At 49.6% G+C, this 25,037-nt stretch overlaps 2 protein-coding genes across 6 annotated transcripts in view; one reads left to right on the top strand and one right to left on the bottom strand.

The window, feature by feature from the left end:
• Eftud2 (elongation factor Tu GTP binding domain containing 2) overlaps positions 1-13,994 on the top strand; it is a 41,159-nt gene extending 27,165 nt beyond the window's left edge. For both annotated transcript variants that reach the window (NM_001398599.1, NM_001398598.1), the window contains 14 exon segments: positions 1,406-1,533; positions 4,486-4,679; positions 5,983-6,094; positions 6,425-6,565; positions 8,179-8,280; positions 8,988-9,070; positions 10,833-10,919; positions 11,072-11,198; positions 11,361-11,448; positions 12,095-12,213; positions 12,361-12,455; positions 12,923-13,076; positions 13,240-13,347; positions 13,596-13,994. In NM_001398599.1, coding sequence (NP_001385528.1) covers positions 1,406-1,533; positions 4,486-4,679; positions 5,983-6,094; positions 6,425-6,565; positions 8,179-8,280; positions 8,988-9,070; positions 10,833-10,919; positions 11,072-11,198; positions 11,361-11,448; positions 12,095-12,213; positions 12,361-12,455; positions 12,923-13,076; positions 13,240-13,347; positions 13,596-13,691 — 1,634 coding nt within the window. In that variant the 3' untranslated portion in view covers positions 13,692-13,994.
• A 433-nt stretch (positions 13,995-14,427) lies between these two features.
• On the bottom strand, positions 14,428-16,599 carry Higd1b (HIG1 hypoxia inducible domain family, member 1B). 4 transcript variants are annotated; one of them, NM_001439973.1, is made up of 4 exons: positions 16,550-16,599; positions 15,729-15,878; positions 15,051-15,185; positions 14,428-14,562 (listed from the first exon to the last, which is right to left on the bottom strand). In NM_001439973.1, the coding sequence occupies exons 2-4, from the start codon at positions 15,826-15,828 to the stop codon at positions 14,501-14,503; spliced, it is 297 nt and encodes a 98-aa protein (NP_001426902.1). In that variant the 5' UTR covers positions 15,829-15,878; positions 16,550-16,599; the 3' UTR covers positions 14,428-14,500. The 4 variants fall into 4 exon arrangements, with proteins under 4 accessions (NP_001426902.1, NP_001426903.1, NP_001426904.1 ...); NM_001439974.1 differs by lacking the exon at positions 16,550-16,599 and adding an exon at positions 16,328-16,437; NM_001439975.1 differs by lacking the exon at positions 16,550-16,599 and adding an exon at positions 16,362-16,437.
• Between the last annotated feature and the right edge of the window lie 8,438 nt (positions 16,600-25,037).

Genomic DNA, 25,037 nt, shown 5'->3' with positions numbered 1-25,037 from the left:
ACAAGACCTGAGCTTTTATTCTGGCCTGCAGTTTTCAGGGAGTAACCAGGCCAGCCTCCTATTTCTTTGGTGACTGATTCTCATCTGTAAATAAGAACAGATGGTCAGAAATGGTGGCTCGTGCCTTTGATCTCCGCACTTGATAACTGATGTAGGTTTGTCATGAGTTCGAGACCAGCATGGGCTATGTAGCACTTTCTAGGCAGCCTGAATTATAGAGCAAGGTACTGTCTTAAAAATAGCTATGAAGCTGATGGTGGCACACGCCTTCAATTCCAACACTTAGGTGGCAAAGGCAGGTAGGTGGATCTCTGAGTTCAAGGCTAGCCTAGTCTACAAATTGAGTTCCAGAATAGCCAGGGATATATGTAAGAACCTATCTCAAAAGGTAAGTAGTGGAGGGACAAGGAACGATTCCTCTTAGCAATCATTGATTCTAAATCTGATGGAAATTTGGTATCTGAAGCTTTTAAGTTTATAATAACTCTGGACGAGTCATCAGTCTGAAGATACTGGACACTAGTCAAAACGGATATGCTTGGTATTAGGACTGTGACTCATTTGAACACCTCCAAGTTTGATCTCCACACTGAGGAGAAGAGAAGGTTTACCAGTCCCAGTGTCCTAATGAGCACTCTGTCTTTCAAGGCATGTTAATGGGGTAGGGAAGCAGAGTAGCTTACCGAGTAGAAACATGCAGTGTTTCTCAGGGCAGGCCGGTTAGTTGAGTTCTGTCCTAAGTAAATCTAAGTACAGATAGGAGAGTTATCTGTCACAGTGCAGAACAAAGCAAATACTTGTGTTTGGTAAAAGCATGGATCTCTTTGGCCGTAGAATGATGTAGAGTCTGTCTTAGTTGAGGTTTTACTGCTGTGAACAGACACCATGACCATGGCAAGTCTTATAGAGGACAACATTTAATCGGGGCTGGCTCACAGGTTCAGAGGTTCAGTCCATTATCATCAAGGCAGGAACACGGCAGCATCCAGGCAGGCATGGTTCAGGAGGAGCTGAGAGTTCTACATCTTCATCTGAAGGCTGCTAGCAGAATACTGGCTTCCAGGCAGCTAGGATGAGGGTCTTAAAGCCCACACCCACAGTGGCACACCCACTCTAACAGGGCCACACCTCCTAATAGTGCCATTCCCTGGGCCAAGCATATGCAAACCATCACAGAGTCTTTAATTTTTTTGTGAGCTAGATTATAAGGAATTGTGTCCTACTAAGACCTGCTTCTAAACTTTCTTGACATCAGTCTAACTCCAAAAGTGTGTTTTCTCCTCATAGGAAATAGATTTCCCTAGAAGTGTTAGCTTCTGTGTTGAGTCCACGTGTTCCTTCTACTCACTTACCTACTAAGAATGGGTACCAGTGATAGTGATGGCTTCCTCTTCCTCCTCCACAGGCTTTGTGGACATGTGTGTGCAGCACATTCCATCTCCAAAGGTGGGCGCCAAACCCAAGATCGAGCATACCTACACTGGCGGCGTGGACTCTGACCTTGGCGAGGCCATGAGTGACTGTGACCCAGATGTAAGTGAGCATGGCCCCAGTGCTACTTCTGCATGCCACAGACGAGCCGAGTCCGTGTTGCAAGCATGCGCTTTTCTGCTGTCCTTGCTTCTCCCTCCCCGTAAGCAAAGTCAGCCCTGCAGTCAAAGCTTGGTTGTTGCCAGAAGTAGTGGGGAGACTTTGAGTACATTCCGTGTGCTCTCTGAGTCTGACAGGAGGGTGATAGTGATGGAGTGGCTGTGATGAAAATGAGACAAGGTTAAGGAAGGAGGAGGGCGTGGTACCTGGAAGAAAGCAAAGAAACATGGCAGCTTGTCTTTTCACCCTGGTGTTTAAAAACATCGGTGTGGGTACAAGGTCTGCTAGGCAGTGTATGTCACTGGTAGGATATATACTTAGCATGCTTGACCTTGGGATTCCATTCCCAGGAACCACAAAGGAAAGACACACAGACATCCCGGCTGTAGCTTAGGCAGGCTAACTAGTGCTAGTCCTGAACCTAAGACCTTCTCTCCCCAGAAAAACACAGAGGTGGTGGTTGGTTGGTTTTGGTTGGTTGTATGTGTGTCTATATGTTACATGTATTTATTTGTGTGTCTATCTGTATAGGTGTCTTGGCGTACATGTGGAAGCCAAAGACAACCTTGTTGTTTCTTTCCTTCCACAGTATGAGTCCCGGAGATCAAACTCAGATTGTCAGGCTTGGCTGCAAGCCCCTTGACCTGCTGAGGCCTGGACCCCTTTTTGTGTTTTATGGCATAGGTTTCCAGTCTGCCTTAAGCTGGTGTTATGTTCTTAGGAATCCTCCTGCTTCAGACCCCCTTAAGCTAGCCTGTTCCACCATGTCTGCCTTCGTTGCCTCATTGTTATTTTTGTTGTTTCTGAATCTCCTGTTGTCCCTCCATAGAGGGAGGGCAGTGCCCCTGTTGTCCCTCCATAGAGGGAGGGCAGTGCCCCTGTTGTCCCTCCATAGAGGAGGGCAGTGCCCCTGTTGTCCCTTCATAGAGGGAGGACAGTGCCCCTGTTGTCCCTCCATAGAGGAGGGCAGTGCCCCTGTTGTCCCTTCATAGAGGGGGGGCAGTGCCCCTGTTGTTCCTTTATAGAGGAGGGCAGTGCACCTGTTGTTCCTTTATAGAGGAGGGCAGTGCCCCTGTTGTCCCTCCATAGAGGAGGGCAGTGCCCCTGTTGTCTCTTCATAGAGGGGGGGCAGTGCCCCTGTTGTTCCTTTATAGAGGGAGGGCAGTGCCCCTGTTGTCCCTCCATAGAGGAGGGCAGTGCCCCTGTTGTTCCTTTATAGAGGGAGGGCAGTGTACCTGTTGTCCCTCCATAGAGGAGGGCAGTGCCCCTGTTGTTCCTTTATAGAGGGAGGGCAGTGTACCTGTTGTCCCTTCATAGAGGGAGGGCAGTGCACCTGTTGTCCCTTCATAGAGGGAGGGCAGTGCACCTGTTGTCCCTTCATAGAGGGAGGGCAGTGCACCTGTTGTCCCTCCATAGAGGAGGGCAGTGCCCCTGTTGTCCCTTCATAGAGGGGGGGCAGTGCCCCTGTTGTCCCTCCATAGAGGAGGGCAGTGTACCTGTTGTCCCTTTATAGAGGAGGGCAGTGCACCTGTTGTCCCTCCATAGAGGGGGGGCAGTGCCCCTGTTGTTCCTTTATAGAGGGAGGGCAGTGTACCTGTTGTCCCTCCATAGAGGAGGGCAGTGCCCCTGTTGTTCCTTTATAGAGGGAGGGCAGTGTACCTGTTGTCCCTCCATAGAGGAGGGCAGTGCCCCTGTTGTTCCTTTATAGAGGGAGGGCAGTGTACCTGTTGTCCCTTCATAGAGGGAGGGCAGTGCACCTGTTGTCCCTTCATAGAGGGAGGGCAGTGCACCTGTTGTCCCTTCATAGAGGGAGGGCAGTGCACCTGTTGTCCCTCCATAGAGGAGGGCAGTGCCCCTGTTGTCCCTTCATAGAGGGGGGGCAGTGCCCCTGTTGTCCCTCCATAGAGGAGGGCAGTGTACCTGTTGTCCCTTTATAGAGGAGGGCAGTGCACCTGTTGTCCCTCCATAGAGGGAGGGCAGTGTACCTGTTGTCCCTTCATAGAGGAGGGCAGTGCCCCTGTTGTCCCTTTATAGAGGGAGGGCAGTGTACCTGTTGTCCCTCCATAGAGGAGGGCAGTGCCCCTGTTGTTCCTTTATAGAGGGAGGGCAGTGTACCTGTTGTCCCTCCATAGAGGAGGGCAGTGCCCCTGTTGTTCCTTTATAGAGGGAGGGCAGTGTACCTGTTGTCCCTTCATAGAGGGAGGGCAGTGCACCTGTTGTCCCTTCATAGAGGGAGGGCAGTGCACCTGTTGTCCCTTCATAGAGGGAGGGCAGTGCACCTGTTGTCCCTCCATAGAGGAGGGCAGTGCCCCTGTTGTCCCTTCATAGAGGGGGGGCAGTGCCCCTGTTGTCCCTCCATAGAGGAGGGCAGTGTACCTGTTGTCCCTTTATAGAGGAGGGCAGTGCACCTGTTGTCCCTCCATAGAGGGAGGGCAGTGCCCCTGTTGTCCCTTCATAGAGGAGGGCAGTGCCCCTGTTGTCCCTTTATAGAGGAGGGCAGTGCACCTGTTGTCCCTCCATAGAGGGAGAGCAGTGCCCCTGTTGTCCCTTCATAGAGGAGGGCAGTGCCCCTGTTGTCCCTTCATAGAGGAGGGCAGTGCCCCTGTTGTCCCTTCATAGAGGAGGGCAGTGCCCCTGTTGTCCCTTCATAGAGGAGGGCAGTGCCCCTGTTGTCCCTTCATAGAGGAGGGCAGTGCCCCTGTTGTCCCTTCATAGAGGAGGGCAGTGCCCCTGTTGTCCCTTGGTAGAGGGAGGGAAGGTAGTGCATGATTTGGATTTTTTCCAGGAGTCACATCTTCCTTAGCCTTTTTCTTCACAGCTCATGTTATTGCTGTCATGGGGTTGTTATTACCTTCATGGTATGTGTGGTTAAAGCTGTCTCCTGTCCCCTGCCAGGGTCCCCTGATGTGCCATACTACTAAGATGTACAGCACAGATGATGGAGTTCAGTTTCACGCCTTTGGCCGGGTCCTGAGTGGCACCATCCATGCTGGGCAGCCTGTAAAGGTGCTGGGGGAGAACTACACTCTGGAAGACGAAGAAGATTCCCAGATATGCACTGTGGGCCGCCTTTGGATCTCCGTCGCCAGGTACTGTGCTGCTGACCAGAGCCTACAAGGTCACATGTAGCCTTCTATCTTGGGAGTGTCCCAAGGTATTAGGAGGGGTCCTAGGAAACATAGCTCCCTGGATGGTATAGTGCAGAGTCAAATGACCCCTCCTGGCAGATCTGTTGGCATCTAGTTCTTAAGGTTACCAGGGCGGAAAGACGGCTCAGTTGGAATGTTACTTTGGGGCCTTGGGTACCTGGGTGAAGCCTTTTGCGGAAGACTTTACTTTTGCTTTTCTTTCTTTTTTTTTTTTTTTCTTTTTTTCGGAGCTGGGGACCGAACCCAGGGCCTTGTGCTCGCTAGGCAAGCGCTCTACCGCTGAGCTAAATCCCCAACCCCATACTTTTGCTTTTCTTTTTTCTTCTTTTTAATGTGTTTGAGTATTTTGCATGAATGTTTGTGCCCAAGGAGACTACAAGTGGGTTTTGGATCCCCTGGGAACAGGAGTTACAAACAGTTGTGAGCCTCCATGTAGGTGCTGGGAATCAAACTCGGGTCCTTTGCAAGAGTGGCCATTGCTCTTAACTGCTAGGCCATCGTTTCTCTTCTTGACCGTTTTCATCTCTTCTGTGCCCCTTCACTTGGTGCTTCAGGTTTCTTCCCTAACGCAACTGTTTCCAGACTTCCACTGCCTGTCCCCAGACCTCCACTGCCTGTCCCCAGACCTCCACTGCCTGGTCCTTGACTAAGGTTATGTTGAGCCCCTGGTGCATCCCAGTCTGCTGAATCAATCTTGGGCCTCTGGGCTGTTTTTCGTCTCTGGTAGTGAGCAAAACCAGAGCTGTCCTGTTAGCAGTGTGGCTGCTGTGCTCCGTGACATCCCTCCCTCTTCTCCTTTGCTCTAGAAGGCTGGAGAAGTTGAAGAGCTCAGAAATTAAAGGGTGTGTTTTGGTGTCCCCTTATGTTAGAGAAATCTTATGCAACAGATATTTATGATTTTGACTTATTGTTTTGTGATACAGGGCCTCTCTACATAGCCCTGGATATCCTGGAACTCACTCTGTAGACCAGGTTGGCCCCTATTGCATGGGGGTTCACAGGCTTTTTACCAGGAGTCTCCACATGGAGTTGTGCTTTCCTGTTGCTTCTTCATACTCCACACTTCCATTGTACTCGCCCTGTGTGTGCTTATGTGGTTGTTGATTACTCCTCCCGCCGGCCCCAGTGGTTTTGTAGTTCACTCCGCTTCTGGCTGTGTGCCCAGCCCGTAGCAGATGCTCGTGCACTGTACAGAGTGAATCTCTGACTCCGCTCCATGCTTTGTTGTTGGATGTTACTCTAGGTACCACATTGAGGTGAATCGTGTTCCTGCTGGCAACTGGGTTCTGATAGAAGGTGTTGATCAGCCAATTGTGAAGACAGCAACCATAACTGAACCCCGAGGCAATGAGGAGGTAATTTTTTGAAGGGGGCACACGGATCTAGAAAGGCACAAGGAACCACAGGCGTGTGAGCAAACAAGCTTTGAAATTTAAAAGGTCCTAACCCAGAGCCGCTGCTGCTGCTTGGCTCAGCCCTAGTGTGCACCCTCATCCTGGTAAATTCTCCTCAGATACTAGCAGTTAGGAGGAGTGCCTCTTGTTCTTGCCCAGTGCTCTGCCAAAATGCCTGAAGCAAATGGTCCTTTAAATTGGACTCTGCTGTACCATGGTTCTTGGTTGGGGAAATCAAGATTTCAGTTTTCCCTTAGGCCCTCCCTCACTCCTCTGTGCTTTGGATCTCAGGCTCAGATTTTCCGACCCTTGAAATTCAATACCACATCTGTTATCAAGATTGCTGTGGAGCCAGTCAACCCCTCAGAGCTGCCCAAAATGCTTGATGGCCTGCGCAAGGTCAACAAGAGCTACCCGTCTCTTACCACCAAGGTATGTTCAGGCCTGCAGTCGCTGCTGAGCCTTAGACTCCCCAGCTAACTGTTCTGTACTGCCACTCCATGGCATTCAGGAGACGTCCCTGATCTGTTGTTTCCCTCAGCCTGGTTCATGAACAGTCCCTACCTGTTAGCATTTGAGGGCAGACAAAACTGGAGTGTGCACCTTTGCTTCCTCAGATGACTTTCCGTAGCCATGTTCTTCAATAGGCTTACAGTTTGAATTGGTTTTCCAGAGAAAGGAGAAGCAGGCATGGTGGTAGACACCTGTGAACCCAGCTTTTGGGAGGTCAAGTCAGAAGAATCCAAAGCTCAGGATCAACCTCAGCTACATGGGAAGTCAGAGGCCATTATGGGTTACAAATGGGGCTGGAGAGATGGCTCAGCAGTTCAGAGCACTGACTGCTCTTCCTGAGGTCCTGAGTTCAATTCCCAGCAACCACATGGTGGCTCACAGCCATCTGTAATGGGATCCGATGCCCTCTTCTGGTGTATCTGAAGACAGCTACAGTGTACTCATATACATAAAATAAATAAATCTTTAAAAAAAGAAAGAAAGAAGAAATAGTAGCATTCGAAAGAGGAATATGTAAGAGTTCTGGTTAGAGAGTCTTGGGCCTGGAATTTGGCCTCCACTGTTCTTTAGTGGAAGAAAGAAAACGAAACAAAACAAACAAAAATGACTGAGCATTATAGACTCTTGAGCCTGCCACAAATTATTTCTGAGTAGCCGGAAGGGAGAGTAAAAGGGCTAGCTTATGTGTGTGGACATAAGGATGGGTTTGGCCTAGGTAGGAATCAAGTCAATGATGCTATGCTAATTGGTCCTGTTTTCTTGGGGACCTACTGGTTAGGGCCTCTAAGTTCTTATATTGGGGACAGACTATTATCATGCAGTATTGATTGGTCTAGAATTAGCTCTGTAAATCAAATTGACCTCAAGCTCAGGGTGAATCTCCTGCCTCTGCCATCTGAATTCTGAGTTACAAACTGTCCTAGATAGGCTTTCTTGTGCTATAACAAAATATCATAATCAAAACACAAGTGGGGGTGAATGGCTTTATTCAGCTTACACCTCCACATTGCTGATCATCACCAAAGGAAGACAGGACAGGAACTCAAACGGGACAGGAACTTGGAAGCAGGAGTGGACCAGAGGCCATGGGGGAGTGCTGCTTACTGGCTGCTCCTCGTGGTCAGCCTTCCTTGTAGAACCCAAGACCAGCAGCTCAGGGTTGACACCACCCTCTATGGGCTGGGCCCTCCAGAACTGATCACTAATTGAGGTCCTTACACCTGGGTCTCTTGGAGGCATTTCCTTAAGTAAGACTCCTTTCTTTCTGGTGACTCTAGCTGGTGTCAAGTTGACACAAAACCAGGCATACCACCACACTAAGCTTTTGGGGTGTTAGGGAGTGAGGGGTGGGATACAGAGTGTGCTCCTAAGGTCTCGGTCATGCAGGAAAATGCCTAAGCACTGAACCAGCCCTTACCTCCACTGGCTAAGGTAGTCGCTGCTTCTGATAATGAGTGGTGGAACCTTCCCTGGTGCCTTGAGTTTTGTTTACATCTGCTGTGAGCGCCGAATGTTGGGCTGCTGGGTTTCAGGTGGAAGAGTCTGGTGAGCACGTGATCCTGGGCACTGGGGAGCTCTACCTGGACTGCGTGATGCACGACCTTCGGAAGATGTACTCCGAGATCGACATCAAGGTACCCTTCCCCTTAGCCAGCTCCAGAGGGATGTCCTGCACAGGCAAAACCCTCACCCCTGGATGGCCACTAGAGACCCTTCTGTGGAAAGGGCTTTCGGGGCTTCATCGGGAAGGTTCTAGAGACCGGTTTGCCCGACTCACTGAGTCATTTTCAGTGTCATATTTAAATCCAGGCTCCCAAGCCGTAGTCATTCTTGTCCCTTCATTAGGAAAAGAACTATTCTGTCTGGTGATTGGCTCAGAGCGGATGTGTCACAGAGAGTGGGAGTGGTTCTCAGGCCTATCACCAAGTCTTGACCTAGCACCTGAGCCATGCATGGCAAAGCATCCTCTCCACGGCCTCTGCTGCCGTGCGGCCGCCCTCTCAGATGCCTGCACATCTGAGTGAGGCTGTGACTCAAGGGAGCAGATGCAGTTTCTCCAGCTCTGTCATACCACGAGGGTTAGCAGAGAGGGCCAGGTGTCGGAAGCTTTCTTGGATGACCAAGCTAAAGTCCTAGTTTTAGAGCCTACTTTGTGTCCCCCACTTACTCCTGACTCTGCCCCCGGACTCCGTGGTGGTGGTGTGGACACTTCTTTGGCCCACGGCTGCAGAGCTGCATAGGATGCTCTTGCAGAGGGAAAACACGGACGCTTCAGAATTCCATCAGTAGAACTGTGTCCTTCCAACAGAACTGCTTTTATCTCAATTTTTTCATTGCCTAGGTGGCTGACCCAGTTGTGACATTTTGTGAGACCGTGGTAGAGACATCCTCCCTCAAATGCTTTGCTGAAACACCCAATAAGAAGTAAGCAGGGGTGTTGGGGATTTAGCTCAGTGGTAGAGCACTTGCCTAGCAAGTGCAAGGCCCTGGGTTCGGTCCCCAGCTCCGGAAAAAAAAAAAAAAAAAAAGAAGTAAGCAGGAAGTGGGAGCTACAGGGAGCAGTGGGGAACGAATACAAAAATGTGTGTTGGGGAAATGTCACAAAGAAACCCATTGTTTTGTACACTTTTTGGTCTTTGTAAAAGTTCTGCATTGCAGCTCAGTCTGCCCTCAAACTAATTGTATCTATCTCAAAAAAGGGGTGGTGGGTACAGTGTGTGTGGAAAGGAAGACACTGGTGATTGGCTCAGAGCGGACGGTGTCACAGAGAGTGGGAGTGACACACACATCAGCCTGCACATACATGCACATACATGTGCATGCACTTGAAAACGCATGCACACACTCAAAGGAAGAAGCTGGGTGTGGCAGGTACACACCTGTAATCTCATTACTTGGGAAGTAGAAGCAGGAAGATCAGGAGTTCTAGGCCAGCCTCAGCCACGTAACAAGTTTGAGGGTCTGTGAGATTCTTAAAAAAAAAGTCAGACATGGTGTACACACACCCTCAGTCCCATCACTTAAGAGGCATTCGGGCAGATCGCTATGCTGAGAATTCCAGGGGTTGGGGATTTAGCTCAGTGGTAGAGCGCTTGCCTAGCGAGCGCAAGGCCCTGAGTTCGGTCCCCAGCTCCGAAAAAAAAAAAGAAAAAAAAGAGAATTTCAGGGTCAGGGCTACAAACTGAGCTCCTGTCTGAAAACAAAACAGAACAAAAATTGGGCGTGGCGGCTCAAGCCTATATTCCCAGCTCTTGGGAGGCAAGTCAGGAGGATGGCTGCAAGTTCAGGGCCAGCTCTGTGGACATAGCAAGTTGTAAGCCATCTAGGGCTGCACACATGACCCTTTTTGCCTTGGGGGCAAAAAGAAAGAAGATGATAAGAGTCTGGGAACATGTACCTGATATGATACCTGGAACTGACAGCCTCCCTCTCTCCCACACTCACTCCAAGCCCACCCCAGCCACAGCTCTGCGGCAAGAGAGATGGTTTGGGTTTGTGTGTGTGTGTGTCTGTGTGTGTGTGTGTGTGTGTGTCTGTGTGTGTGTGTGTGTGTTTGGGTTTGTGTGTGTGTGTGTGTGTGTGTGTGTGTGTGTGTGTGTTTGAGACAAGATCTGTCTCTGTAGTCCAAGATGCTTAGAGCTCACTACATAGAAGTATCAGATCTTTCTGCCTGCTAAACACTGGAATTCCAAGTATAAGCCGGGGAGCCAGCTTCAATCTTAGGGGTTTTTTTTGTTTTGTTTTGTTTTAATATGGATGCTGAAAATGGAAACCTAGCTCCTCATACATGTTTACACATGCTGTACTGGCAGACTGTACTCTCCGGCCCCAGTCGTACTTTTCAAGAAAAGCAGACAGACTGGAGAGATGGTTTAGTGGTTAAAGGCACTTGCTGCTCCTGTAGAGGAACCAAAATACTATTTCTAGCCACATGGTGGCTTCACTTCCAGTCTGTAGCATCCGATACTCTCGTCTGGCTTCTTCGGGCACTCCACACATGTGGTGGTACACTTGCACAGATGCAAGCAAAATAACTCATATGTATTTAAAAAAAAACAAAAGACAAGACAAGACGCCCTTTGCTGTCCTGGCTACAAGAGTCCATTTCTCTTGCCGTCCCAGCAGTCTGTGTTGTTGGCCCTGCTCATCCTGTGACCGCCTCATTGCCCCTGTTCTTTCTGACCAGGAACAAGATCACCATGATTGCTGAGCCTCTTGAGAAGGGCCTCGCTGAGGACATAGAGAACGAGGTGGTCCAGATCACCTGGAACAGGTTGGAACAGGGCCCACACTACGGATTTCTTGCCTGGTCTCCTGACACCATCCCTCCTTCGCTGTTGTCTCGGCTGTGGTGTGGGTAGAGTGGGTTACTGTCTTACGGAAAGGCAGGCTCTATGGCCCCAGGAACCTTTCTCTTTCCTCCAGAAAGAAGCTGGGAGAGTTCTTCCAAACAAAGTACGACTGGGATCTGCTGGCCGCCCGTTCTATCTGGGCCTTTGGTCCTGATGCTACAGGCCCCAACATCCTAGTGGACGACACGTTGCCCTCAGAGGTAAGCTGAGAGGACGCCTGTGGCCGACTGTTCTCCCTAGATGGAGAAACTGCAGTGTCCTCTTCCCTGTTATGAGATGGCTTCTTGCAGCCATACTTTCCCCTCCTAACACTGTCTACTGCTGCCAGTAGTCTGCTAAGGAGACCTAATATTTCTGTGCAGGTAGACAAGGCCCTTCTGGGCTCAGTGAAGGACAGCATTGTTCAAGGTTTCCAGTGGGGGACCAGGGAAGGACCCCTCTGCGATGAATGTGAGTCCACCTTTAACCCCCCAACTCTACTCCCGAAGGCCCTGCACCTAGCCACTTGGGGCAAAGACACAGGGGTGGGCTGCCCATCTGTCAGATCCTAGCAGGAAAGAGTACACTGGACTATCCCAAGTCTTGGGTCAGCGCCCCCCTGCTCCTTCCCATCCCAGTGTCATCACTTAGAACAAACTGAAACGAAGTCATCTCTAGAGCGACCATGCTCTTAATTCCTGGGTAGAACCCATCTTTGGGCATGTTGAAGACAGATAATACGAGGGTGATCAGGTTGGAGTGGTTTATGGATGCAGATTTAATCTCTGTGGAACCAAATACAATTTCTAGAACACAGTCTTTATGTCCAGAAAAAAGTTATTGAGAACCAGCACATAAGCATGTAAGAATGTTTCATGTGTCACAGTGTGGCCTGAATCAGATGCTAAGTAATGTTTAACTGCTGACTGTTTTCTGCCGGCTTTGCTGATCTGGAGGTGAGATATTTGTATCTTTAGTGGCTGCAATATGGCCTCAGTGTAACAAATTCCCCTGCTGCTCTACCATATTTACACACACACACACACACACACACACACACACACACACACACACACACACAGTGTCACTAGCCCCAGCTCCTCCATCTCCTTTTCAGTGATTCGGAATGTCAAGTTTAAGATTCTGGATGCTGTGGTTGCCCAGGAACCCCTGCACCGGGGCGGAGGTCAGATCATCCCCACAGCCAGGAGGGTAGTGTACTCTGCCTTCCTCATGGTAAGTGGAGCTGTAGGGACAGTCCTGGTTCTCTGAGCAGAAAACTATATGGAGGACGAGGCAGAGGCCGCAGAAGGATCCAAAGGTCTGGATGCTTTATGTTCTCTCCCCTCAGCCATCGCCAAGCCCTTTCTTGCTCTGTTTCAGGCCACTCCCCGCCTGATGGAGCCCTACTACTTTGTAGAGGTCCAGGCTCCTGCAGATTGTGTGTCTGCTGTTTACACAGTCCTGGCCAGGCGCAGGTGAGCAGCCTGTTTGGGGGGGAGGGGGGGACTGGAAGCAAAAAGCCCCCTGGATGCTAGAGGGTGAGGGAGGGGGTAGCCTGAGCCATTGCTCACCCCACCTTTCCACTCCAGAAGCCCGCTGACCTCATTCCCACAGGAAGTAGAGAGCGGAGGAATACCTAGCTTTACCACAGTCAGTGGCTTCCTTTTCTTGTTGTTGTCCCCGACATCCCCCAGTTAGTTACTAGGAATGAGGCAGTGATGGGTTGTCATTGGGTCCCGTCTCTTCAGTGTCTCCACTCTTGCTTCTGCCCAGAGGTGGTTGCCCCTGTGGCTTCTGCCGAGAGCCCCAAGCCCATCCCTTTACAGAGCATGTTCCTTCCATTAAGTCTTGGTGGCGGCTGAGCCAGGATACACCAGTAAAGGCAGAAGACAGATTGCCTTCCAGCCTACACAACTAGGGCCTTGGCTTTTGTCTTTCTCAGGGGTCATGTGACTCAGGATGCACCCATTCCAGGCTCCCCTCTCTACACCATCAAAGCGTTCATCCCAGCCATTGACTCATTCGGCTTTGAGACTGATCTCCGCACTCATACCCAGGGACAGGCCTTCTCTCTGTCTGTCTTCCACCATTGGCAGGTGAGGAGACCTGGCCACCCTGGCCTCCCACTTTGGTAGCGAGTCCTTACAGCCAGTTCCCTTTCTGCCCAGGATGTTCTACAACCTTGGAGAAAGTTCCTGCTTCTGGCTCTGAATCCTCCAGGAAGCTGCCTCATCTACCTGAAACCTCTTTGCCTTCCAGATTGTCCCTGGTGATCCGCTGGACAAGAGCATTGTTATCCGTCCCTTGGAGCCACAGCCAGCTCCTCACCTGGCTCGGGAGTTCATGATCAAAACTCGCCGTAGGAAGGTATGTGTTCTTTTAACCATTGCCATCTCAATCTCCAAGGTTTCCACAGGAATCGTGTGTCTTCTCCTCTTAGAGGGTAGTTTACTGCTGTTTGGAAAGACCAGTGTCTGCACACCTCAGATAAGCAGACCTAGGGCCCAAAAGGAACAGGAGCTGTAGCAGTACCCTAAAGGCACGAGTCCTTGAAGCAGCCTTTACTAGCTCCTCTGAGCTACCCTGGGCTTACCTGTGGTGTGACTGCTTCACAGGGCCTGAGTGAAGATGTGAGCATCAGCAAGTTCTTCGATGACCCTATGCTGCTGGAGCTCGCCAAGCAGGATGTCGTGCTCAATTATCCCATGTGAGCACGCAGCTCTAGACTCAAGCTGGACCTGTGTGACTGGGCCTTCATGCTCTGAGCATCTGGGAACTGGTATGGGGCCATCTGAACAACCCGGAAACCTCCATCCCAATGAGGAAGGCCTCCTGGTTCCTTATGTGGCCTCTGCCTGGCCCCATTCCCAAGGAACAGAGAGGAGCTTGGGCCCAGAGAAGAACGAGAACAAGATGAAAATGTTTAACCCTAAGGGGCCTTTCTTCAAGATTTTATTTTTTGCAAGTTCAACCTTAGCCACAGTTTGTAAATGAACAGAACATTCTGACCTCTGCCTTGGTTTGCTGCTTTTGTTCACCCCCACCCCACCCCACCCTCTGCCTGTCTAATCCCAGCATTACATTCTGGGTAGTGATTTCCCAGGAGGCATTACTGCCTCTGCTCCCAGCTGCAGCTGCCTTCCTCGCCAGGTCCCTAGGGGAGCAGCCCGTGCTGGAAGGAATGCCTGTGTCTGATTCACTGTTCCCATGAGTCTCAAGGCCCCCACTCTGCCCCGGCCTTCCCCTTCCCATCCCACACGCTTGTGGCTGAAGTGGTATAGGAGTTTTGGGACCCTGGGAACTGAGGTCCTTCCTCCTAAGAGACAGTTGCACCCAGAGTCTCTCTCCCTTGAGCTGGGGCCAGAACCATTTGGCTCCCACCCCACTGTACTGGGCCCTCCCTCCACCCCCCAGTTTCCTGCCCTGCTCCAGAGTAAGGCACCTTACTTTCCTCAACATAGCTTTATTAGGCACATACAGAAACAGCTGGGGGACTGGGCCATCGTGCCGCCCAGGAGTCCTACTTGTCAGGATCCTCTGACACCCTCTTGATGTAATCTCTGTACATTGTATACACGGCACCTGCATGAGGAAGGAAAAGTGCCTCTTGGCATCTGATCCTTAAGGGCTTCCTTGCTTTTCTTTCTGCCCCAGGTCCCAACAGTTGCTCCAAACATCCAGGCTCACAGCTGACTGGGGGAGCAACTCTGACAGTTCATGAGCCCTTTGATGTCTACTTTGCAGAAAGTGGCCTGCTGAGTGGAATAGCCAGAGGTATTAGTCATGCGTGGGAAACTGAGGCCCAGTGAAAGGGACTAGCCCACAGTCACAGCTCGCAAGGAACTGCTGCTTCTTCCGGGTTCTCATCTTGGGAAAATTCATGAAGTAGGCTTCTTCATACTGTCCCATGGCCCAGCATCAGTGACCAATGGGGAACCCTGAAAAAGGTCTCAGCCTAGGAGCTCATCAAGGAAGTGATGTGTGTGGAGCAGGGACTTGAGCCATGGACCAGTTAACTAAGGACACTACTTTGTCCCTCTTCTCCCACTGACCCGCACCATGCTACTCACCAAGCATGATGGCACCCACAGCACATGCCTGCGCTGCCACTCTGGTATGAATCAGATGGATGGACAGCTTGGTGGGACCCCGAGCCTTCAGCCGGTAAATCCTGTACGCTGCTATCACCAGGCAGCCGCCGACACCTGCAGGCAAGGAATGGGATCACTGGGCCTGTGTCCAAATCCAGGGTCTCTTGGCTCCCCTCTGGGCAAGGCAGGTTGGACACCAAGCACTAAGTAAATTCTTCCATGCAGCTGGTATTGGGATACTGAGTTTCCTCTCAATGGCATTTTTAAAGTGCCTGTGACCCTCATGATACCCCTTCCCCAGGTGCTTGTAGTTGTAGTTCGTTGTCATGACTACATTGCCATGTGAGCTTCTCTACCCTCTCCTGGCTCCCACTATTTTGTATAGGTTTTCATATTCTTCCAGAACCTGGAAGGAAAACTGAGGCCATCCTACATTGCAGTAAAGACCCCCCCCCCATCTCGAGGCAGCTGTTAGCACCCTGTTGTCTGATGCCACCACCACCCATCCAGACTCTGATTGCATTGTACGTCTGCTCTGTGTCTAGTGGGTGGACCACTTGAGTTCTCTGACCATTGCCTCATTCTTTAAAAGGACCAAGAGACATGAAGTCCCAGAGAGGAGGCATCCACCCCAACCCTGTTCTTCCCCTTACTCACCTACAGGGACCAGTGGAGACTCCCTGGTCTTCCTTAGGAACTTCTCGGACAGGCTGTCCTCACTGTCGGGTGGCACCCACCAGCCCTTGTTGGCAGACATGGTCCTGGATCCAGATGTTAACAGCTGTGTGCCTAGGTTTTAGCCCAGCTCTAGAAGAAGGTAGCCCACAGTAAGGATTCTGGTTCTTAGTCTTCGGGTCCTGACCATGCCCAGCACAACCCACACTTGGGAAGATGTCCCCCCGGTGTGTTCTCTCTCGGGTTTGGGTTGCTCAGGGCTGCCTTCTTCGTGTCCTTAACATCTGCCTCTTCTCTAGTTCATCTGACTTTACTGTTCCGCTTGCTTCCTGCTCCCTAATTGCATCCCAATGGGTGAGATCCTCTGGCCAAGAAAAACAGCTGGAAAAACCCGGAGTAGACTGGAACAGTCTTCGAATCTTGGGGCCCTGTTGGTTCGGGATCTGTTGATATTTGCTCCTAAGGGAGCTACAGAGCAAGATCTAGTTCTAGGGATCCAGAGCTGCCCCAGACAGACGCAACACTGGTTAACCAGACCACTAGAGCAGATGTAAATGACAAAGCATTGATACATTTTGTACCTAAGACTAAAGGAACAAATTCCGGTCCACAAACCGTTTGCCAGCCTACTTCCTCCTTCCTGATCTTGTCAACCCCTAAAAATGTCTGTTCTGATCATAGCTGGAGTCCCAGTCCTCAAAGGAGGGGTTCAACCAATAGGATGCCCTCCAAGTCCAATCCCAAGACAGGCCGTCTGAGGCAACTCCTGGTAGCCCTTGAGTCTCCAGCATGCCTGGGCTTACCCTACTCGGCAGATGGCTAGAAAGTGGAGAGTGACCAGCCAGACCAAGGCTCAGCGTCTGCTGCTTTGAATCAGTAAAAAGCCAGTGCCAGAGTTGTCACTATGGGGTCGGGGAAGCAGTCTTTGAGGTTATGACAGCAGGAAGGAGAGAGAACAGCATCAGTCTTACACACATACACACACACACACACACACACACACACACACACACACACACACACACAGAGCTCCAGAGGGGAGAGAACAGCATTAGTCTTACACACATAGATAGACACACACATACACACACACACACACACACACACACACACACACACACACACACACACACACACACACTGAGCTCCAGAGGTGGCAAGGTGAGGTTAGACCTGACAGGAGAGACCTAACTGCTGTCAGCCATTTGTGCACGCGTGTGAATGCTGCTGTGGAAAACTAGAGAAGCAAAGATGGACAGGGCTCCTGGTTCCTTCCCCAAGTTAAACTTTCAAACACTCTTATGAGTGATGTGGAGTATAAGATACTTCAGTTGTAGGACTTTCTTTTCTTAGCCTTGGTCCCCTTTGGAACCGTGCCTGGAACGTCAGCTAGTTAGGAGGCAAGTATAAAGGTAGCCTGAGCTAGAGTTCAAAACTAGCCTGGACAACTTATGAGACTCTGTCTCAAAAGAAATAGGTATGCTGGTGCACACCTTAATGCCAGCTCTCAGGAGGCAGAAGCAGGTGAATGGCTGTGAGTTCCAGGCCAGCCAGGAACTCATAGACTCAGAGACTCTTGTCTCAAAACAAAACAAAACAAAACCCAGACGGCGGTGCATGCTTTTAATCCCAACACTCAGAGGCAGAGGTAGAGGCAGGTGGATCTCTGTGAGTTCAAGGTCAGCCTGATCTACAGACAGAGTTCCAGGACAGTGAAGGCTACACAGAGAAACTAACTCCTGTCATTAAAAAAAGTTTGAAAGGGGTTGGGGATTTAGCTCAGTGGTAGAGCGTTTGCCTAGCAAGCGGAAGGCCCTGGGTTCGGTCCCCAGCTCCGAAAAAAAGAAAAAAGAAAAAAAAAAAGTTTGAAAGAGTTGAGGAAGGCTTAGGGAGAGCTCAGCGGTAAAGTACTTAACAAGGGGACAGCTCTAGGTTCAGCCCTATTGGAAGGAGCTCAGGTAATTAAAGGATCATTTTGTTGTTGTCTAAGACAGGGTCTCAATATACATCCTTGGCTGGCTTGGAACTCATTATGTAGACCAGGTTGGCCTCCAACTCACAGTGATCTACTTGCCTCTGCCTCCGGAGTGCTACGCTGCCCCACCCAGCCAGGATCAGGGACTTTTCTCCTCAGGGGGTTTAAGTAACTGGAACGCTGTTCCTCGCTCTAGCTTCCTGACAGTGACCTGACTGACACAATCTGCCTAGACCAGGTATTTCTGTTTCAGGCCTGTCACAGAAGAAGGGATTGTGCTTTTGAGATATCAAATTATTTGCCCAAAGATGCACAGCTAATAAGTAGTGCTGTCATGATCTGTCCCATGTCTGGCTGCCTCCAGGGGACTGGCTGATCAGAAACCCTTTATCGAGGCTGAAGCAGAGAACCGATGGTCTGTCCTGGCATCCCTGACTGGAGGCAGCAGCTGTTGCTGAGCCCGTGGGGACAGGTTAGGATGCACTGTGGAGGTCTCCCTCCCTCCCAGGCCTTAGTCCCCTTTATACATCACTCAGCCTCTGTGCGCACACATATACGCATGTGTCTCCCAGGAGGCTATTTTAGCACTGGAAATATGTCCAGCAGCTGATGTCCCTCTTCTCTCTCCCCAATGCTCACTGCTCTACGAACAGGCTCAAGGTCACACCAAATCCCCAGGGCCTGCTGCATATCCCCAGTGTCCATGAGAACTCTCCTCTCAGATGTTCACACAGACACACACACACACACACACACACACACACACACACTGTGCTGCCACTGCAGATCCCCCAGCCTGGCCTGAGTTCTCACGAGATACAGGGCGTATGCTCCCGTCATGTCGGCCACAGGAAGGGACGTGGAGATGCTGGGTGCATGGAAAAGACAGGGATCAGGACCAAGTGCAAATCCTAAGTAAAATAAAATAAAGCAGGGGCAAAGGGCTGGGGACCTGGCTTGTTCTTGCAGAAAATCCAGGTTGAGGTCCCAGCTCCCACATCGTGGCCCATAACTCCAGTTCCAGAGGACCCTATGCAGCCTTCTGGCCTCCACAGATACAAGGCACATATGTGGTTCACATACATGCTATCCCCTCACATACACCTACCTAGAAATAAATTATTCAGCTGGAGAGTGGCCAAGATTGTATACTGCTCCTACGGAAGACCTGAGTTCGGTTCCTAGCACCCATGTCTGGCAGCTGAAGACTTCCTGAAACTCCAACTCTGAAAGATTCGGTACCACCAGTGTATGCTCACCCGGGAACATGTGTGTACACACACATAACTAAAAAAATTGGTTTTTTTTTTTTTTTAGATAGTCTCACTATGGCACTCTGCTGGCCCAGAACTTGATGTGTAGACTACACCACACCCTACTGAAACCTTAAAACTATTGTGTGAATATATGGTATGCGTGTGTGGGCATGTAAATGCTATGGCGCGTGTTGTGATGGTCAGAGAGTTGGTTCTTTCCAACTCTTACATGGGTTCTGGGATCAAATTCTCAGGTTTGGAGGCAAGCAGTTTTACTCACTGAGTGAAACAGGTTCTTGAGACAGGGCCTTACTACATAGCCCTGGCTGACCAGGCCTTCATCATGTACATCAGGTCGGCCTTGAGCCCAGAGATCTCTCCTTTTCATGCTGGGATTAAAGTGTTCAGCTCCACTAGTACCTGGGAAACCTGATGTCAACCTCTGTCCTCCTCATACATAACACGAAGCTCCTGTGTGCGCACACGTTCTAGTACACACACACACATGCACACTCAGAAGGGCTGCTCCCTTTGCGTATTGAACTGTTGAAACAATCGATTTCAAAGAAGTGAGATTTCTCAAGAATCCCATGGTAGAGGAAAGGGGAAAGTCCCAACTCAGGTCCCAGTCAGAAGAGGAACTCGTCTGCCTGCTAGGAAGAAATTTTATCCAGTTCCAATTCCTTATGTCCACCTTGCAGGACAGAATTGAAACCAGAACCCGTGAATGTCATGCCAGGACTGCTTAAAACTGATGCAGAATTCTTACCTTCGTTTCAGTGCACAAACACGGCTGTAGGGATCACTGAACCCCTTGCTGTTCCCTTTTCTCAGGGTAACCACACTGAATGAGTTTCCTTCCTCGTTTTTTCTTAACTTTTTCTTTGTGGATTTCACATCATGCACCCAATACCACTCTTCTTCCTGTCCCTTCCTATCTGCCTCTACCCTTGAAAACCACCCCCAAGAAAACAAAAAATAAAAACAAACACCTAGCCTCGGAAGCTGCCGTGTGCCCCAGGGTGTCTGCAGTACACCCTTTGGTCCAAACATCTTTACCTGCAAATGCTCATTGCAATGACTCAATGGACTGCTTCCAGGTCTCCGGCTTCTGCTACACTGTAATCCTCCCCGGGTCTCTTCTTGGATAGCGGACATTTGCCCTGTGACATGGAGATGTATTCTACAGCTTCGGATCTGCGGGACCAGCCCCTTTATACACTCCAGCAGTTCACAGATGGGGTAGATGTTGGGGTGAGCCAACAGGGTGGTCAGAGCGGTAGCTAAAAGGCTCAGCCCTACAGCTCTCCTGCACCCATGCCACCGGCACTGCCCTGGCTCACCCAAGCCCCAGAGTCAGCAAAGGGCAGGGATAGCTCCTCCTCATGCCCTCAGGTGGGCTCACCCATGCCCTCATCACCAAGGCCAGCTTTACTGTGCTGCCCAGGCCAGGCGTTTTCTCTTCTCTTCTTCTCTAGCCTGGAACTTGCTGTTAGACCAGGCTGGCTTAAAATTCACAGACCAGCTTGCCCATTGTCTCTCCAGCGCTGGGATTTTTTTTTTTTTTTTTTTTTTTGGTTCTTTTTTTCGGAGCTGGGGACCGAACCCAGGGCCTTGCGCTTCCTAGGTAAGCGCTCTACCACTGAGCTAAATCCCCAGCCCCAGCGCTGGGATTAAAGACACATGCCGCCATGCCTAACCATTATTCATCTGTTTAACAGTCATGTCAGAACAATTGGCCGAGCCCGGCTTGTTAGGACTTCAGGAGACCAGACTGTCACCTTAAAAACTCTGGGACAGAGATTACTATCCCCATTTCACAGATGAAAACTGAGGCCCTGAGCTGAGTATGATGGTACACACCTTTCATCCCGGCATTTTTGGAGATAGGGGCAGGCAGATACTTTGAGTTGAAGGCCGACTTAATCTACAGAGTGAGTTCTGGGACAGCCAGGGCTGCACAGAGAGACCCTGTCTCCAAAAAAAAAAAAAAAAAAAAAAAGAGAAAGAAAGAAAGAAAAACTGAGGCTCCATTAAATGACTTTTGCAAAGTTATAGTACACAACAAAATAAACCAAGCAAACTTCTAACCATCCCTCAGATCCAATTTTAACTGTTTGGGACTAGTTTAAAAGGATATACTGCAGGGGAAGTTTTGTGATAGAACAAATAAAGTTGCTCTTTCTCTTCAGAAACATGTGAGGAGGGCTTTGGGAGTGACCTTTAAACAGTGTTTGTCTAGACTTCAAGGCACTGGGTTTAGTCCCCAGCACTAAAAAGAGGGTGTTGGGTAGAGAAGCCCGGAGAACATACAACAAAACTTGAAGAGACAAGTTTCCATAGCATCCTGTTTTAGTAAACAGATAAGATAAAAGTTATGACAGCATCATTTTTGTTAATATGCCAAGTGTTTAATAATTGTTTCCATGTAAGCACTTCTATGTTAGTAATTTGCTTACTGAACCTTCTCTTTCTTCCAAATCAGGTCACGTTAATAAACTGTGGCTTCGAGGGGCCTAAATTAAATATACACATAGATAAAGTTCGTGTACAGGCCAGTGCTGGATGCAGACTCAATCTGACCATACACCGCATCGATCACTCTAAATATTTTGTTATACCACTTGATCTCTGAGCCTCTGCCCTCCTTCTGTGGAAACAGCCTCCATCTGAAGGTTACACTCCCCAGGACACTGTCTGCTCCTCTTCCTCCCCAATAAACAAGTAGCAGGAAGTGGGTCCCACACTAAAAAGTCCCAGGCAACAGATAGGAAGGATGCCCCCCTGCTGTGAGTTCCCAGTTCAGCACATTCTTCTTCCTCCTATCCCACCCAGATTGCTGGGCTATCTCCCCCTAACTGGAAGCCTCGTGGACGTTGTTCCCATTAAAGTGGAACAGGTTGGGGGAAGGGGACTAGGTCTTGAAGCACTCTGCACATAATCTAAGGCACTGCTGTGCTATATATAGCCCAAGAGAGTGGACCGGCCACAGTGGGCGAGGGAGCAACATGTAGCTTCTTCCTGGAGCTATTGAGAGCTGTGAGTGAGGGGAAGATGAGAGTAAACTAGACGAGGAGCAGGATGGGATGGAAAGAACAGAGTAGGAGGACTGAGGGGGCATCCTGGGAGAAAGAAAAAAACATGTTTAGGTCATAGAGAAGTACCTGGATTTGAGAGGCCAAAGGCAGAGAAAAGACTCAGAGTGTCAGCACATCAGCACCTGGGAGGCAGAGGCAGGAAGATCTCTGTGAGTTCAGGGCCAGCCTGGTCTACAGAGCAAGTTCTAGGTCGACCCAGGGCAACGGAGTGGGCCCCTGCTTTAAGAACAAAAAAAAAAATAAGAAAGGGGGAAGGAAGGAAGGAAAGAAGGAAGGAACGAAGGAAGGAAGGAAGGAAGGGGGGGCTGGATAGCTGGTTCCGTGGTTAAAGGCACTAACTGCTCTTCCAGAGGTCCTGAGTTCAATTCCCAGCAGCCACATGTAATGGGCTCACAATCATCTGTAATGGGATCAAGAGTCTGAAGTGTGTAGCTGCAGGTTATCCCTGGACCTGGGACGACGCCATAAAACCCTATTTTCTGTTAGCAAGAGGATGGGGTTCTAAGGACCTTGCAGCGTTTCTCTAAGGACATCCCCAAGAGCCACAGGCATGGAGCCAGGAAAGTGCCTTTGATATGCTCCAGAGGAAACTGTTCACATATTTCAAACAGATTTTAAGGGGTCATGGGTAGAGCTGGCCGAGAATATATATATATTTATGCCTGTAGTCCCAACTCGGGAATCGAGACAGGTTCATCTGAGCCTTTGAGTTCAAAGCGAGCGTGGGCAACATAGTGAGATGCAAGTGTGGATAACGGCGACTGGGAGACTGAATCTGAACAGAGTAATGCTGCTTGTACAGAAACCCGTTTGCGAAGGAACACTTCCTGTCTCAGGCAGGAAACGATGCACCAGAAATTAAAATCTTTGTGCTGTGTGCCTTTTTGCACTGTTACTTTTTTTTTTTTTTTTTAAGGTTTACATATTTTATATGAATACACTGTTGCTCTCTTCAGACATACCAGAAGAGGGCATCAGATCCCATTATCAGATCCCATTATAGACGGTTGTGAGCCACCATGTGGTTGCTGGGAATTGGACTCAGGACCTCTGGAAGAGCAGTCAGTGCTCTTAACCGCTGAGCTATCTCTCCAGCCCTGTTTCATTTTTCTGAGAAAGGATTTTTCTTTGTAGCCCTGGCTGTCCTAGAATTCAATCTGTAGACCAGGCTGGCCTCAAACTCACAGATGTCTGCCTCCTGAGTGCTGGGATTAAAGTCGTGAACTACCACTGCCCAGTGTGTTGAGTGCTTTTGAGTTCCCTTATAACCCAGCTCCCTTTAAAATACTCTATATGCATGATGATACCTAAAATCTTCAAGAACCTTGAAAATTTAGGCACCTTACATATCTCATTAAATCCTTCATACTCTAGCAGGTATGAATCACAATGCTTTTTTAAGAAAAAAAAAAAGCAATAAATAGAGAGATGGCTTAGTGATAAGGAGCACGGTAACTTTAAATTTTTTTTGATCCTTATTTTTAATGATGATTCTTAAACGCTTTAACCTCCCTTGTAGCCCATCACCCACCAGAGGTAGTGGAAAGGGAAGGATCTGGGAGGTAGAAAGGTTCTTTGGAGCAACTCCCCTGTCTATGTCGTCTGGAAATCAGCAATTCAGTTCATAGGCCAGCAGCGGCAGCTCGATCCACTCACAAACACTTCTCGGATGCACCAGCAGTCCAGTTTGGTAGAGTCGGGATAGCAAATAGGAATCAGCAGCGGTGGCACGACCTAGCAGAGACAGCCAGGCCTCAGCCTCTGCTCAAGTCAGCAGGAGGGAGCAGAAGGAACACCAGAGGTTCTTGACTGTGCCTGCCTCAGGGAAGCAAAGATTAGTGAATCTGGAAGACCCAGAAAAGCGTTGCACAGCCAGCTCTTTAAGCAAGCCAAGCTCAGCCTCCATTACCTCCCATTGTCCTTTTATGGTCTCTCCAAACATGATGGATCCTCCATGGGTCTTGCCTCAGCACGTGCGTATGTCTCAGCTGATATCGCTCTGCCAGTCTCCAGAAGCAGCAAGAAACTGCAGCACACTGCCAGAAGGTTTTTTTGTTTTTTTTTTTTTTTTTTTTTTTTTGGTTTGTTTCTCTCAATGGAGTCCCGACAAACGGACCTCAACTACGCGGACCAATACATGCGTGTTGTTAACAAAGAATCCTTCATTTCACGTGCTTGTTCTAGCAGAACATCCTTTCACCTGTGTCTGCTTCAGCAAAACGTTCCCTCATGTATTTACTCCAGCAAAGCACCAATCAACCGACTTTCCAAAGAACCCTCAAGTTTCCACTTTAGAGCACTGACTGCTCTTCCTGAAGACCTGGCTTCAGTGACTAGCATCCACCTGATGGCTCACAAATATTGCAGCTCCAGTTCTGGGGATCCCAGGCCTTCGTCTGGCCTCCTCAGGCAACACACGCATGTGGTTTGCAGACACACATCGAAGCAAAACACATACATACAAAATACAAATGATTCTTTTTACTATTAAAAGTTAAAACAAAGCATAAAAACAGGAACAGAGGCAGGGAGATGGCTCATCAGCTAAAATTTCTTGCTATTCAAGCCCAATGAACTGTGTCAGGATCCCAAGAATCTCACAGCACCAGTCTGTAACCTTGGCATGTTTGTGGAGCCGTGAGACATAGAGACAGAACAACCTTGGAAACTCAAGATCCAGGTAGCCTGGTGTACACAGCACAGCTGCAAGCAAAAAGGGAGCCTGTGTCAAAGAAGATAGGCAGTGAAGGCAGACACCTGAGGCCCACACAGACACGTGCAAGCACACTCGTGCATACACACATACATACACACACACACTCGCACGCACGCACATACACACACATACACACTCACACACACATACATATATATACACACATGCACACATGCACGAACACACTCAAACTCACACGCACACGCATACACACGCACACACACATACACATGCACACACACACGC

Source organism: Rattus norvegicus, chromosome 10 (assembly GCF_021556685.1).
Source record: "Rattus norvegicus strain SHRSP/BbbUtx chromosome 10, alternate assembly SHRSP_T2T, whole genome shotgun sequence".
In the NCBI taxonomy this organism is placed as follows: Eukaryota; Metazoa; Chordata; class Mammalia; order Rodentia; family Muridae; genus Rattus; species Rattus norvegicus.
Note: the sequence above shows the minus strand (reverse complement) of the source record. Positions and strands in the feature narration are given on the sequence as shown.